Below are 13,629 nucleotides of genomic sequence, written 5' to 3'. Positions count from 1 at the left end.
GTAAAACAATACATCCAAAATCAGCATCGCGTATTTCCATGCCTTAGTCCGACAGAGGCAAACTATGGGGTGATGTAGCCGCTGGGCATGGAAGAAACTACAAAATAAGTTTGTATTTTATATCCAGTTCCGTCCAGGGATCTCAAAGCAGCTGAATACAATGTCCTCCCCAGCTTTTTCACCCCCCCCAGTCCTCATTGCTTTAAAATCAAACATAGATTAAGGACTTGGTCTAAAATTCTTACTGTGTTTACATTGCTTTTTCTCCATGTGCTTTTATAAATATGGTAGAAATAAGAAGAATTTGCCCTGTTTAGCAGTTCTTACCTGGAAAGAAGGAGCCCTTTTCAGAACGAATGACATTTAAATTCCCACAAGGGAAAGATGATCTGAGCGCTAATTATGGGTGCATATTGCAAATAGAATAAGCATTAAGGAAACATCTTGAGTTTTTAAATTCTTCTCATCTTTGAGACTCAAATTTAAGTTTCCAAACGTTTCCTATTATACATGTTGGAAAATATTTGGGTGGCAAAGCAAGAGAAACAGTGTGTTTCCTAGCGTGGGAGTGGGGGTAATTTTGGCGTGTCTGCGGGTTCAGCTTGCATTTCTCCTGGTCTTGTTCTTTTTCTTGGGCATCAGCAGGCAGTGCCAGTTCAGCATCGGGTCAGCGTCTTGGGGAAGAAAATTCCAAGTCCCAGTCACCTTCCCAGGAGGCCCAGGTCTTTTCCAGGAGGAGGACATGTGCAAACCCCATTTGAAACTCAATAAACAGGAATCTCCTTGTCACTTTCTCTTCTTTTGGATCTATTTTGTTTCTTAAAAATGCACATTGGGATCAGTGAAGAGGTAGGGGATGTTTAGGAAAGGTCAGCAGGTCCAGCGAACCAGATTCATCGGGAGGCAGGATCAGCCCGGGTCCTCCGGGCTCTCTCTCCCTTAAGGAGGAGAGTTAAGGGGCTTTGGAGGGCGTTTGTGATGCAGTGTGATTGCAGCTGAAACTTTCCTTAGGCCGTTTTTTCCTTGCTTGGAAAATGACAGCTTCCAAGTCACCAACTGATCATTGCTGTAGGTTCCCTGTCCTGCCGGGTCAACCAGGGAGGTCCCAGGAGAGGCGCTGTGGGAGGTGCGGGAAGCTGACAATGCCAGGTGGGGCCTGGGATGGGGGCGCTGCTGAGAGCACGTTCTCCACGCCCCAAGCTGCGGACACGTTCTGAACCCTGGGAAGATGCATTCTGGCTGTGGGGAGGGTCGGGGTGGCCGGGAGCAAGTGGGAGGGGAGAACCCACAGGAGGTGAAGGTGGACTTGCTTTACATTTCATCGAGGCCTGTCTCACCACTGAGCTCAGGACAGACTGCAAGATGAGTTAGGGAAGCGGGGCTATTTCACCTGTGTTCAGCGGACCAGCAGCCTCACCATCACCTGGAAGCCTGTTAGAATGCCAACTCTCAATCCCCTCCCCCACCCAGAATCTGCATTTTAACAAGATCCCCAGGGGCGGGTTTTATGCACATAAAAATTTGCTGGGCGGATCCCGGGCCCCCGTTAATTACCCCAGGCCCCTGTCAAACGAAGCTCCCACTTTTCAGGAAGCTCCACAATCCTTCCTCTGGAAAGACTTTTGGAAGCAAAGCAGGCAAGGAGTGAATACAGACACGTGTCTTACACACACTTGCCACGGTTCTCACACACACGGGGCACACTCTCAAGCCAGCAGGAGCACCTCGCTGCCGACTTCTGTCTCCTTCCCAGAGCCGGAAGCCCCCCTAGTACCTGTAGGATGGAAAACTGATACGCTAGAGAGTTTACAAATGGTAGCGGGACTACAGTCGCCTGCCATTCTGCTGGCATCCTGCCCACTGCTTCAGAGAACCCAACCCTTGGCTCTCCCATCAATTCTGGGTCAACACAGGCAGCGCACTTCGCCTTGGGTTTGCGTCCATCCCTGCCAGCAGCTTGGTTAATTCCGAATGGTGAGATGTAGACTGCCCTTTGGAATGGGGTTTTTGGCCCTTGGAAATTCCTAGGTCATCGTTGAAAGGAGACTTGAAGACATAGGCAAAATAAGTTCTGCTGGAACACGTAGCAGAAGAAGGCAGGAAGCAGAGCAAGTAGAAGGAAACACTGCAAAGAAACCTCTGCAAGCACATGGCTTTGCCTACCATGGTCAGGGCGGTATCTCTGCCATCTGGAATATAGTAAGTGCTCATTAAAACAGTTGCTAAATGGACCAAAAATCTATAAACTACTCTTCACTGTCACTGCTCAATATGAGAGCAAGTTATGTCTAATTCTTTTCTGCTTACGCAGAGCCCCTGTATCACTTTGAGATGGAAGCAAGAAGAAAACATCTGCTTCACAAGCCTAAGACTCAGACTCCAGGCCTTGCTAACCTCCTCTGATCTCCACATCTGTCTATGCTTCATCCTTTCATACTTATTCAAAGTATATTTGTTCATCCAAGTAACTGATCAGTAACTTGTAGATCTAATGGGGCCGCTTCTTAATTATCTCCCTGGGTTCCTAAGAATGAATGTCCAGGTCCGATTTTTTAGGTCTGTGACAGACTGTCCATGACTCCTGTCCTCAGTGAGGTTTACCACTGGCCCTTTGGGCACGAATAACAGCTCCTCTCCAAGAATAACGTCCACATGTATGAAATAGCTCGCAGAGCCACCAGTGCAGATACATCCAATTTAGGCATCCCTCAAAGAGGAGTTTATTCTCACTCACGTTGACATGTTATTATTCCCGCTCAAAGTCGTCCTTTCTTTATTTTTCTCTCTCCCACTTAATTTAATTACCTGCTCTAAGAGTCCCACTTACCAGAAGCGTGCTAAAAACTCAAGAATGGTGGACAGGATGCCAAGTATATGCCAGAAATATTTGTCAGACCCTGGACCCGAATGGGCAGATCATCGACCTTCTCCACAGACCCACACAGATGGGAGTGGAGTCGACAACTGCTCAGCCTGACCACCGAGGAAGCCCACAGAAATGCACAATCCATTACCACAACCAACCTTCCAAACAGCTATCAAATTCTATGTGCACAGAAAAAGACGGCTGAGTGCCAAGTTCTTCCAACAGGACCTGAGGACAGAGCCTCACCTGCTCCCGACACAGGGCTATCCTAGCCACCACCTGGGGTTGACGTGCATATCACTTCTCTTCCTCCCTTAACTCAAGGGAGGGCAAGTCGTCTTTCTTACGCGGGTCAGAGAACATAGTACTGGTTTGTTTTCAGAACTCAAACCCTTGCTCCCTGAAGTGATGGCTTCCCTGATCGCCTTGCATGTGTGAGAACTGAATGAACATGGTATGAGTTATTTTGCTAAAGTTTCCGTGACATCAGATCTAATATTCTTATTCTACATTTCACCCTAAAATAATGTAATCATAAAATAATAATCATATAAAATGACACAAATATACTGCAGGAAAAAAATGTAGACTGAAGAGATCATTCTACCACCAAACACAACCAGGGTTACTAACATCGTATTCATCTCATTTTGTATTTATTAGGACTTATTTCCCATCTTTTCCTGTGAATCTTGCCCAGGAGCGGTAGGTTGTATGCATGTGTATAAACTTACTGTGTATAACCCTACAATGCCATATCTTGCTTTCCTCTCAATTTTAACGTCACATTCAACATCACTTTCTTGTGGGTTTTAAAATTTTTTTTCACATAAATCTCCTTTGAAAGATATTCTTCACTAATTATCTTTTCAATTGCCCTCCCCATAAACAACTAGGATTTTGGCCATCAAAGAACCACGGAAGCCAGTAAAACAAGTATCTGATTGCGCAGTGCCAAGTAGCTTGATTTTTTTTAAAACATAATTTCAGAAATAACAACCCATGGAAAGTGAAATGTTGATCGCAACCTTGGATACAACTGTATGCCTCTTCTTTAGTAAGACTTGGGATACACCCTGAAAATTCCACCTTGTGAATAATGGAGGTGTGGGTGTCTGATTTCTGCCAACCCAAAGGTTATCTGAAGGTAAAATGTGTATTTTCAGAAGACTTTGCTAAATCCCCTTTCTCTGTCTCCTCTGTTTTAACCTCACCTGCAGACCTGCCTAGTAATGCCCTAAAGCAAGGCTTGTCCTGGGTATTTATTCTCGAAAGGGCTTCGGGAACTGGAGGGAACTGGAGTATTGATCAGCCCAAAGCGCACCCGCCCTTTGGTATTTTGTGGGTCATCGGTTAGGGAAGTTGAGTACTGTTTATTGATGCCCCCTTCCTCACAGGCTAGTTTCACATGACGGAGAGCCCCCCGGGGTAGGAGTTTTGCTGGAGATCGCAGGGAGACGGAAGGAGGCCCAGATTTGAGCCCAGTCAGTCCGCTGGGCCAGCGACCGGAATAAAACCAACGCGCTAAATACAGGCACAGTCATCGGTCATAAGGCGGCTTTAAACGCAAACCCGGCAGCACCGAACGACAAGGCCGGGAAAGAGAGGGGGCACGGGCAAAGGAAATCTCTGTAGGTCTCAGCCCTAGGTGGGGCTTCAAATAAGGGGAGATCAGGGGAAACATCTGTTTTCAGCCCGAGCTACCCGCGAACTTTTTCCTGGAGAGAAGCTCGCGGAGCAATTTACAGCATTCCAGCCTGAGGCTCTCGTGCCAGACGCTCTGAATCAACCTTTAGAAACCAGAGCTGCCGGGAAGGGAAGGAGCGCCGTGTGCAGGGGCGGGAGCGCCTCGGCGGGCCTCCGCACAGGGAAGGGCGGCGGGCCGGGGGCGTGGGCTCGCGCTCCCCGCAGCATCCGCCGGCCGCGCTCCCCGAAGGAGGCCAACCTGGGTTTGCGCCGAACGTCGGGGACCCCGAAGAAGCGCCAGCCCCCGGGAGGCGTTTTCGGAGAGACTCGGAGAGGCCGGCGGACGGCGCGGGAGTCCAGATAGCGGGGTTAGGGGCTCGGGGGTCCGTGAGGGCTCGGTCTGTCCCGGGGCCGCGGCCGACAGGGGGCACCCTGTCACTGCGGAAGCCGGTGACCAGGGGCCGGGCCACCGAGGGGCACGCCCTCCTACCCCGGGCCGCTCTTTCTCCTGCTCGTGGCGAGATTTCTAGAACCACATTTTCCACCAGGAGCAAAAAGAGGGGAGTGGACACTCACGTAGACGCACAGACTAGGTTAACCCGGACACTCGAGATTTAAATCCCACGCACACCAGAAAGCTGTCTGTCGTTGTTTCTCGGGTTTGTCTGTCTGACCTACTGAATGTGAGAAGCGCCCCGCGGGGGCAAGGAAGGGTGTGTCTGTGTGTATGTCTGTGCGTGCGCGCGCGCGTGCGTGAGCGTGTGTGTGTTTCTGCCCTCGGTCTACGCAGAAAGCTTTGGAAAATAGGCCAGGGCGGACCCTCTCTCCCCAGCCCTCGGGAGAGCGATCAAGTAGTTTCCACCCACGCTCGGGGACCCGGCGAGAGATGCCCGGGCATCTGGTCCCTCGGCTCCCCTGTGCACACCGACACTACGTGTGCATACGCCCAGCGCACTTCCCGGCGGCACCGCGCCGGCCTGCCCCTCCTGGGAGCACTCTGCGCTGCGCACGGCTTTCAGGGAGAAGCAGACCTTGGCTGTGGGGGACCCTGCCCCGGCCCTCGCTCAGCGGGTTCATTAACGCTCTCACTAAGAATTGGTCAAACCAGCCGCGCCTGCATCTTTAGTTCAAAGCGTTGCAGGCCCGAGAGCCCTGGAGTAGAGGGAAGGAGTGGGAGTACCCCTGCACCTACTGCTCCGCCCCCTGCCCTCTGGCCTGACCCTCACCCAGCCTTCCGTTTCCCTTGCTCTGCTCCGTGCCTGCCACCTCGCTTCTGTCTTCTGCCACCATTACCCATAACTCTGGACAGGTGGGCCAGATACCCACTATTTTCTATTTTTCTCTTTTTGGGGTTGAGGGCGCAGGGCCGCATCCTCACGGCCCAGCCGGGGTTTAGAACCAAGAAAGGGCGGCCACCTCCAAACACCTGTAGTATTCTGCCTCCCCGCCCCCTCCCCAATCTGGCGCACTGAGGTCTTGGTACCTGGCCTAGGACAGGTGATCATTTGAACTCAGAAGCTGGATCGAAAATAAAAAGGACGAATATGGTTGCTAGGGTTTCTAATTCTTATAAAACAGGAAAGCAGAGAGGACAGAGACACCCCCGCCCACAGCCAGGCGGACTCCATATGCCCCATTATTGATTCCCCTCTCTCCTCCTGCCTCGTCCCCCACCTCCTGTCCTGTTTGTTTTAGTTACGAAATGTTGTGGGCACCTCAGTTATGACTGAAAAGTAACCTTGAAACACGCCGTCCTGACTGTCAGAGACAAATAGTCTCCCAACCGTCGCAGCAGCTGGCGGGGCCGCGCGCGCCCTGCGCCCGGCACCCGGACCGTGGGATGGGGCTCCTCCCCTCCAGCCGCCCCGTCCGGCGCTGGAGGCCTGGCTCCCGCCGGGGAGGCGGGACCCAGCGCCCCGCACGCCTCCCAAAGCCGCTCCGGGTCTTAACTGTAACGGGAGGGGCCTCCCAGCAGCCGCAACAGGCGAGTTAAAGGTGTGTACACAGTTTTTCTAAATACGACAGCGCTTTGCAGATTGGCTCTGTCACCGGTTGGTTGTTTTGACAGGGAATGAGCCCTGAGAACTAAGAAATCCGGGATAAATAAATGCGGCTTTGATAAGGCTCTGCAGGGGCGAGAGCGGGCGCGGAAGCCGGACGCGCCCTCGGACAGGCGCGCCAGGGGCCCGGCTCTGTGGGACGGGGACGGGGCCAGAGCCCTGGGCCGCCCCACTGGGTGGCCTCCTCCCGGGTCCCTCCTCCCGTGGGGACTCCCCGCAGACGAAAGGGGGCTGGACCCGGGGGCCCACGCGCCCACCCGCCCCGCTCGCCAGTCCGGGTTCCGCGTGCCCGGCGCAGGGCAGCTGCGCGGGCGCCGAGGGCAGGTGCTGGGCGCCGGCCGGGGCTCCCTCTCACCCAGGTGTGAGCTGATTATTCAAATGGGCTGCCCCGGGTCTGGGGATTGGAGGCCCGCGGCCGCGCGCCGCGCTATATCACCAGCAGCCCACGTCACTGCGGCACTTGTCCGCTGCGCGGTCCACACCTCCTCCTCCTCCTCCTCCCTTCCCCCCCTCCTCCACCACCTCCACCTCCTCCTCCTCCTCCTCTTCTCCACCCCCCACCCCACCCGCCCCCGCGCCGCGCGCTTCCCGCCGCCTCCCGGCAGCTCGGCACTGCCAGCCTCGGCCTCCACCCGGCAGCCCGCGAGCGCGGCGGCGGCGGCGGCGGCGGCGGGCGGCGGGCGCTCCGGCAGCGGCGATCGGCTCCGGGCCTCCTCCCACCCTCGGCCCCCTCCTCCCGCGACTCACCCCTCCCGCCCACTTCCAGCCACTGCCTCTGGCCGGCCGAGGGAGAGAGGGAGTGGAGCCGAGAGAGAGGGAGCGCGAGAGGGAGGGAGGGGACGGTGCCTTGGCTGACTTTTTTTAGAAAGGAGGGTGGGGGTGGGGGGGTGATTGCCGGTCGTTTGCTGGGGCTGTTAAATTTTAAACTGCCATGCACTCGGCTTCCAGTATGCTGGGAGCGGTGAAGATGGAAGGGCACGAGCCGTCCGACTGGAGCAGCTACTATGCCGAGCCCGAGGTAGGCACTCGCCTTTGCCGGGGGAAGCGGGGTGGCGGCGTCCGCTCTCGGCCCCAACCTCTGGACCGCTTCCCCGGCCGGCCCCCGGCCCCCACCCCAGCCGCTCCGGGCAGCCGCCTTTTCCACCCTCCTTCGACTCAGATGGGTCTCTTTTTTATACGACACACTGTTAGCCTTGAGATAATATTAACTTTGTGATCAAATATTGACTTGCGGCGCCTCCAAATCCTCTTCGTGGCCGAGCCACGCACTATCCTAACAGAGTTGTGTTTGGCAGCGCGCGGCTGGGGAGGGGTGGGAGGTCGGCCGGCGAGGGGGTGGGGAGCTGGAGTGGAGAAGGTGGGTAGGAGTTGGGGGCTGAGGTAGAGAAAAACGGTCCAGGACTAGGCGACAAAGAGAAAGAAAGTTTGTGGCTGCAGAGCCCAGCCGCGTGTAGTTCTGTCCGCGGTCCCCTCCCTGTCCCTCCACTCAATGCCTCCGGCTGGCCCCAGACTGCGCGCAGGTACCGCGTTTCGGTTCCCCTGGGGCCCAGAATGGGGTCCCGGGAGGAAGGCTGAATGGCGAGGACCCTGGGATCGTCTCCGCGGGAGGCCGCCGGGCGCCCTGCGCCTTGTCCCACAGGTCGCTGGCCAGGGTCGGAGGTGGCGTCCGGGGCCGCGGCGCCTGCTCGGTATGCTGTCGTGAGAGTCGGGGAGACTCTGCGGGGGGGAGATGCATTTGGGATGCCTGGCTTGGGGCGCTCCCGGGGACCTCTGTTTTAGAGTCTGAGCGAGGCGCAGGAGGGCGAGGAGGCGGCCACGGGCGCAGAGCGGCGGCCCCCGCGCCACCTCCCCGAGGGCGATCGCGGCGCGCTCCGGGTGAAACGGACGCGGGGCCGGGGCCGGGCGAGGGCAGGACTCCCCGGAGGCCTCCCTGGAGGCGGGGGCCTGGGCTGGCCCGGTGGGCGGGGGGTCAGGCCGGGCGCGCTTCAGCCGCGGTGCTAACGCTGTGCGCCTCCCTCCGGGCTCTGTCCTCAGGGCTACTCCTCGGTGAGCAACATGAACGCCGGCCTGGGGATGAACGGCATGAACACGTACATGAGCATGTCGGCGGCCGCCATGGGCAGCGGCTCGGGCAACATGAGCGCCGGCTCCATGAACATGTCGTCGTACGTGGGCGCGGGCATGAGCCCGTCCCTGGCCGGCATGTCCCCCGGGGCGGGCGCCATGGCCGGCATGGGCGGCTCGGCCGGGTCGGCCGGCGTGGCTGGCATGGGGCCGCACCTGAGCCCGAGCCTGAGCCCGCTCGGGGGTCAGGCGGCCGGGGCCATGGGAGGCCTGGCACCCTACGCGAACATGAACTCCATGAGCCCCATGTACGGGCAGGCGGGTCTGAGCCGCGCGCGCGACCCCAAGACGTACCGGCGCAGCTACACGCACGCCAAGCCGCCCTACTCGTACATTTCGCTCATCACCATGGCCATTCAGCAGAGCCCCAACAAGATGCTGACGCTGAGCGAGATCTACCAGTGGATCATGGACCTCTTCCCCTTCTACCGGCAGAACCAGCAGCGCTGGCAGAACTCCATCCGCCACTCGCTGTCCTTCAACGACTGCTTCCTCAAGGTGCCCCGCTCGCCCGACAAGCCCGGCAAGGGCTCCTTCTGGACTCTGCACCCTGACTCGGGCAACATGTTCGAGAATGGCTGCTACCTGCGCCGCCAGAAGCGCTTCAAGTGCGAGAAGCAGCTGGCCCTGAAGGAGGCCGCGGGCGCCGCGGGCGGCGGTAAGAAGGCGGCCGCCGGGGCCCAGGCCTCGCAGGGTCAGCTCGGGGAGGCCGCCGGGCCGGTCTCCGAGACTCCGGCGGGCACCGAATCGCCCCACTCGAGCGCCTCCCCGTGCCAGGAGCACAAGCGAGGGGGCCTCGGGGAGCTGAAGGGGACGCCGGCCGCGGCGTTGAGCCCCGCGGAGCCGGCGCCCTCGCCAGGGCAGCAGCAGGCCGCGGCCCACCTGCTGGGCCCGCCGCATCACCCGGGCCTGCCGCCAGAGACCCACCTGAAGCCGGAGCACCACTACGCCTTCAACCACCCCTTCTCCATCAACAACCTCATGTCCTCGGAGCAGCAGCACCACCACAGCCATCACCACCACCAGCCCCACAAAATGGACCTCAAGGCCTACGAACAGGTGATGCACTACCCCGGCTACGGGTCCCCCATGCCGGGAAGCCTGGCCATGGGCCCGGTCACGAACAAAGCGGGCCTGGACGCCTCGACCCTGGCCCCAGACACCTCCTACTACCAGGGAGTGTACTCCAGGCCCATTATGAACTCCTCTTAAGAAGACGGCGTGACCTGGCTAGCCTGGACCCAGACGGGAGAGACAGGAAATGGGGTAGAGACCCTGAGAAAGGGGTGCTGGAAAGTTGCGAGGGAGAAGGACCCATCACACCCCTGCCCCCCCGGAACAGAGGTCTCCCCCACCCTCTGCAGCCCTTCCCTCCCTCACATGGGCCACACTGATGTCTATCATGATATATAAGGAGGGAAAGGGAAAAAAAGATAGTCAAAAAAAGAGAAAAAGGAAAGCCTCAGTTTCCACTACTGTGTAGACGCCTGCTTCTTTAAGCACCTGCGAATCCTGACTTTTTGTTGTTGTGGTTTATCTCCGTTGCTGTCATTGCAGGGAAGTCTTACTTTATTTAAAAAAACAAAAAAACAACAAAAAACAAAAACAAAACAAAAAAGAAAAAACACAAACTTTTGTGAGTGACTCAGTGTAAAACTGTAGTTTTAACAGAAAACAGAGTTGTACTATTGTTTAAAGAAGAGAAAAAATGATGTACGGGTCTGTTGTAAATGATCAAGAAAAAGAAAAAAAAAAGCATTCCCATTCTTGATACGGTGAAATTCAGGTCTCGAGTCTGATTAATTTATGGTTTCCGTGTGCTTTATTTATGGCTTATAAATGTGTGTTCTGACTACAAGGACCAGAGTTCCACAAATCTATATTAAAGTGTTATTGCCAGTTTTTTGCTCTGAATCTTCAAGATTTTTTTTTTTCTTTGCCTGATTTAAAAAACAAACAGACGTGGGAATTAGTTTAAAATTGAGGGAGGGAGATCCTGGCTGGTTGCAGGTTTTATTTTATTCTGGGGGAGGTAGTTGCTGTTTTATCGACCGTTTATTATTAGCATTTTCAGACAAAGTAAAGTTGAATGAATTTTACAGTAAACAGACACATACCCATTGCCCAGATCCTACAGTTCCCATTTCACTATACTTGTTATACAGCATATCTGTCCATCTATCCACACCTCCATTTGTCCACTTATCTTATTTTCCTAGATGCATTTCCAAGTAAATTTCAGACTTCAGTACACGAAACACTTCAGCAAGGACATGTTAATGGAACTCAACATTGTTCAAGGTTACTTCTTTGAATTTTGGGTTTAACTTTACACACAGTGAAACTCACAGATCCCAGGTGAACCATTCTGGGGATTGTGGGGATGATGCAGGTTTATCTCCGAAGCCTGGAGAAAACCACACATCCTATCTGTATTTTCCAGCTGGGCCATGTGAAGGTGCAATGTTGTTGACATCTCTGGGACCCTGGGGCTGGCTTCTCTGGAAAGAAGCCTGGATTTTCCATGTTTTTTCCTGTATGTCCAATCCTAGGCCTCCCTTCAAGGCAGGGAGCCCCGATTGGACTTGCAAATTTCTGGTGCAGCTCTTTTCCTTTTCATCACTGCCTCTCTGCACCCATTCACCCTTCCATGGAATTGGAACTCCGCCTGGATTGACAGCCTCGGGCCTCTGTCCATACTCCACCCTCCATCCCACCCTTCACCTTCACTTAGGTGTTCTGCACAACCTTGGTAGAACTTGCTGCAGCCCAGGAGTAGTGAGGCTTCTGGAACCATGCTTTTGAGCATCTGGTCTGGAGAAACAAAAGACTTTCTCCTGGAAGTGATTTTAAAGGGAACTCAGGGTCCTGATGAAAATCTTTTAAAATATGTATAATTGGGGGATAAGGCAGAGGTAAGGGGGTATCCTGCACGGCTGGCCAGGTGCCCCTTGTCAGGGGTGGGATCCCAGGGTCTGCAGGTTTTCTCCCTCCCCACTCCACCCAAACTCGGAGCGAGGCCTTGGCCAAGCGGCCTCTTAGCCCGGGTTGGCAATCTAGGATTACAGCACCAAGGAGGTGAGTGGCTATGTTGTGATTCTTCAAGGAAAACCGGAAAGTATGAAGAAAGACCCAGAATAAATTCTTACAAATCGCACTGCCTCTCTCCACAGACAGCCTAGTGGCCCTAAATCCTTGGCCAACCGAAGTGGAAACCTTGGAGGCCAAGCGGGGCCCGGCTTCGCAAAGTGGGCTCCGCTTTGGCTTTGCCCTGGGCATCTGCTGGCTGGCAAGCTGGCCGAGCGAGGGCAGGAGCCATCCAGGGAGCAGCTAGCTTGCGGTGGGTGAGAATCTCCGCAGAGTCAGAGGCCAAAACTTTCGGACTCAGCTTTCTAAGCTCAGGCTCCCACGTCCCGGACTAGATCTTTGAGCTTCTCGACCATCTAAACTTGGAGTGTCCCAGCTTCGCCCCAAGCCTGGATACCACCTCTGCGAGAGCCCTCCTCACCTTGCGGGGTCTCTCTGCCCCTCAAACCCTGGCCTTCCCACGCGCCTGAGGGGGGTTGGTCCTCGCCTCCGCCTCCCGCCTCCAAATCCCTTTTTAACGTGCCACATTGTCCCGAAGAAAACAAGGGAGAGAAATTGGGGAGGGGGGTGGTGGGAGGGATCCGGAGGTCGCAGCCAGCAATCAGGGCCGTCTCTCCCCCTGGCAAGGACACACACGTCGTGAGCCCAGCCTGAAATGTGTTTCATTATCACATAAAAGGCTCCCGTGGCGAAGGAGCGGAGAGGCAGGGCCGGGGGCCGAGTGCGGGACAATGAAGGCTGAAAGCTCTGCCCTAACCTGCTATGTTTCCTATCGCACGTCCATTGTGCGAGGGTCGTTTTAAACTACTTAGCGTGCCCCCCTCCACTGATCCCGGCCAGATAAGATATAGTTCTGTCCGAATACATAAAAAGGATGTCGGGGAGCCGGCCGCTCCGGAGGCTTTTCTGCGCGTCCTGCGTCTTTCACACCCCCCATCCTCCCGCCCCAGCCCCTCCCCCCGCAGGGCCCCCAGCTTACTGGCGCTCAGACCGCCCTCCGCCCGCGTTCCCCAACTCTGCGTGGTAGGGTGCAGCGTTTGTTTTTCCCTCTCTCTCCCTCTTTTTCTTCCTTTTCCCCGCGCCATCCGCGCGCGGGTTTAAGCATCCGTGATCTGTGAATAAACAGTCAGTAAACAACCGAAAAAAACATTCTAGATCCGAATTCCAGGAGGGTAAACTTTCCATGCCACGTCACACTTCAGCAAATTTGCACAGATATTATATTGCCTCTCCCTCCTTTATTATTTTTTTTCTTTTTTGCCAGGATCCCATTGTACTTAACTGAATTTTATAACGCTGATCGATATCTTGGTAAAATATTCATTTTTAAACTAGCGGGCAGTGAAATCTTTGCTTTGTGTGCTAAAGTCAACAGTCGCTAGGTTTGAGCTCAAATAAATGCGGGGATGCCTCGGCTCGGAGCAGTCGGCCGCCTCCCTCCGCGCTCTGGACGCTCCGCTGCCGCCGCCGCCCGCCTGCCCGCCGCACCGCAGGTAGGGAGCGCGCCCACTCAGGGGCCGCGCCCGGGTCCCCGCCGAGCGTGCGCCCCCCACTCCCGTCCGCGCGCCTCCCCTCCCCCAGCCAGCCCCTGGCCCTTCCCGAGGCTTCGACGCCCGGGAGACAGGGAGTGAGAAGCTAAGTCGCGGAGACCCCGGGGCTGGGGAGGTGGCCTTTTTGCGGGGGATTCTGAGGATGCTCGGCGTGGGAGGATGAGGGGTCGAGGAGCTACACACTCAGACTGAATCTGGGCCCTGAGCACAACTGAAAGTTTGGTGGGACCCCGAAGAGACGGGAAGCCACCACAGG

General features: G+C 55.8%; 1 protein-coding gene across 5 annotated transcripts in view; it reads left to right on the top strand.

Annotated features, from left to right (window-relative positions):
* Window positions 1-6,334: 6,334 nt before the first annotated feature.
* Window positions 6,335-13,629, top strand: part of FOXA2 (forkhead box A2) — a gene marked incomplete at its 5' end in the record, with an annotated part of 62,446 nt that continues 55,151 nt past the window's right edge. For 2 of the 5 annotated variants that reach the window (XR_014326830.1, XR_014326831.1), the window contains one exon: window positions 13,212-13,316. Coding sequence is in view for 2 of the 5 variants with exons in the window: in XM_082857979.1 (XP_082714105.1) it covers window positions 7,544-7,630; window positions 8,647-9,948 (1,389 nt within the window). Of the gene's footprint in view, window positions 6,548-7,543; window positions 7,631-8,646; window positions 10,773-13,211; window positions 13,317-13,629 lie in introns of those variants that run through there. The other 3 variants (XM_082857980.1, XR_014326829.1, XM_082857979.1) reach the window with 3 other exon arrangements.

This window comes from Leucopleurus acutus (genome assembly GCF_964270905.1).
Source record: "Leucopleurus acutus genome assembly, chromosome: 16".
In the NCBI taxonomy this organism is placed as follows: domain Eukaryota; kingdom Metazoa; phylum Chordata; class Mammalia; order Artiodactyla; family Delphinidae; genus Leucopleurus; species Leucopleurus acutus.
Note: the sequence above shows the minus strand (reverse complement) of the source record. Positions and strands in the feature narration are given on the sequence as shown.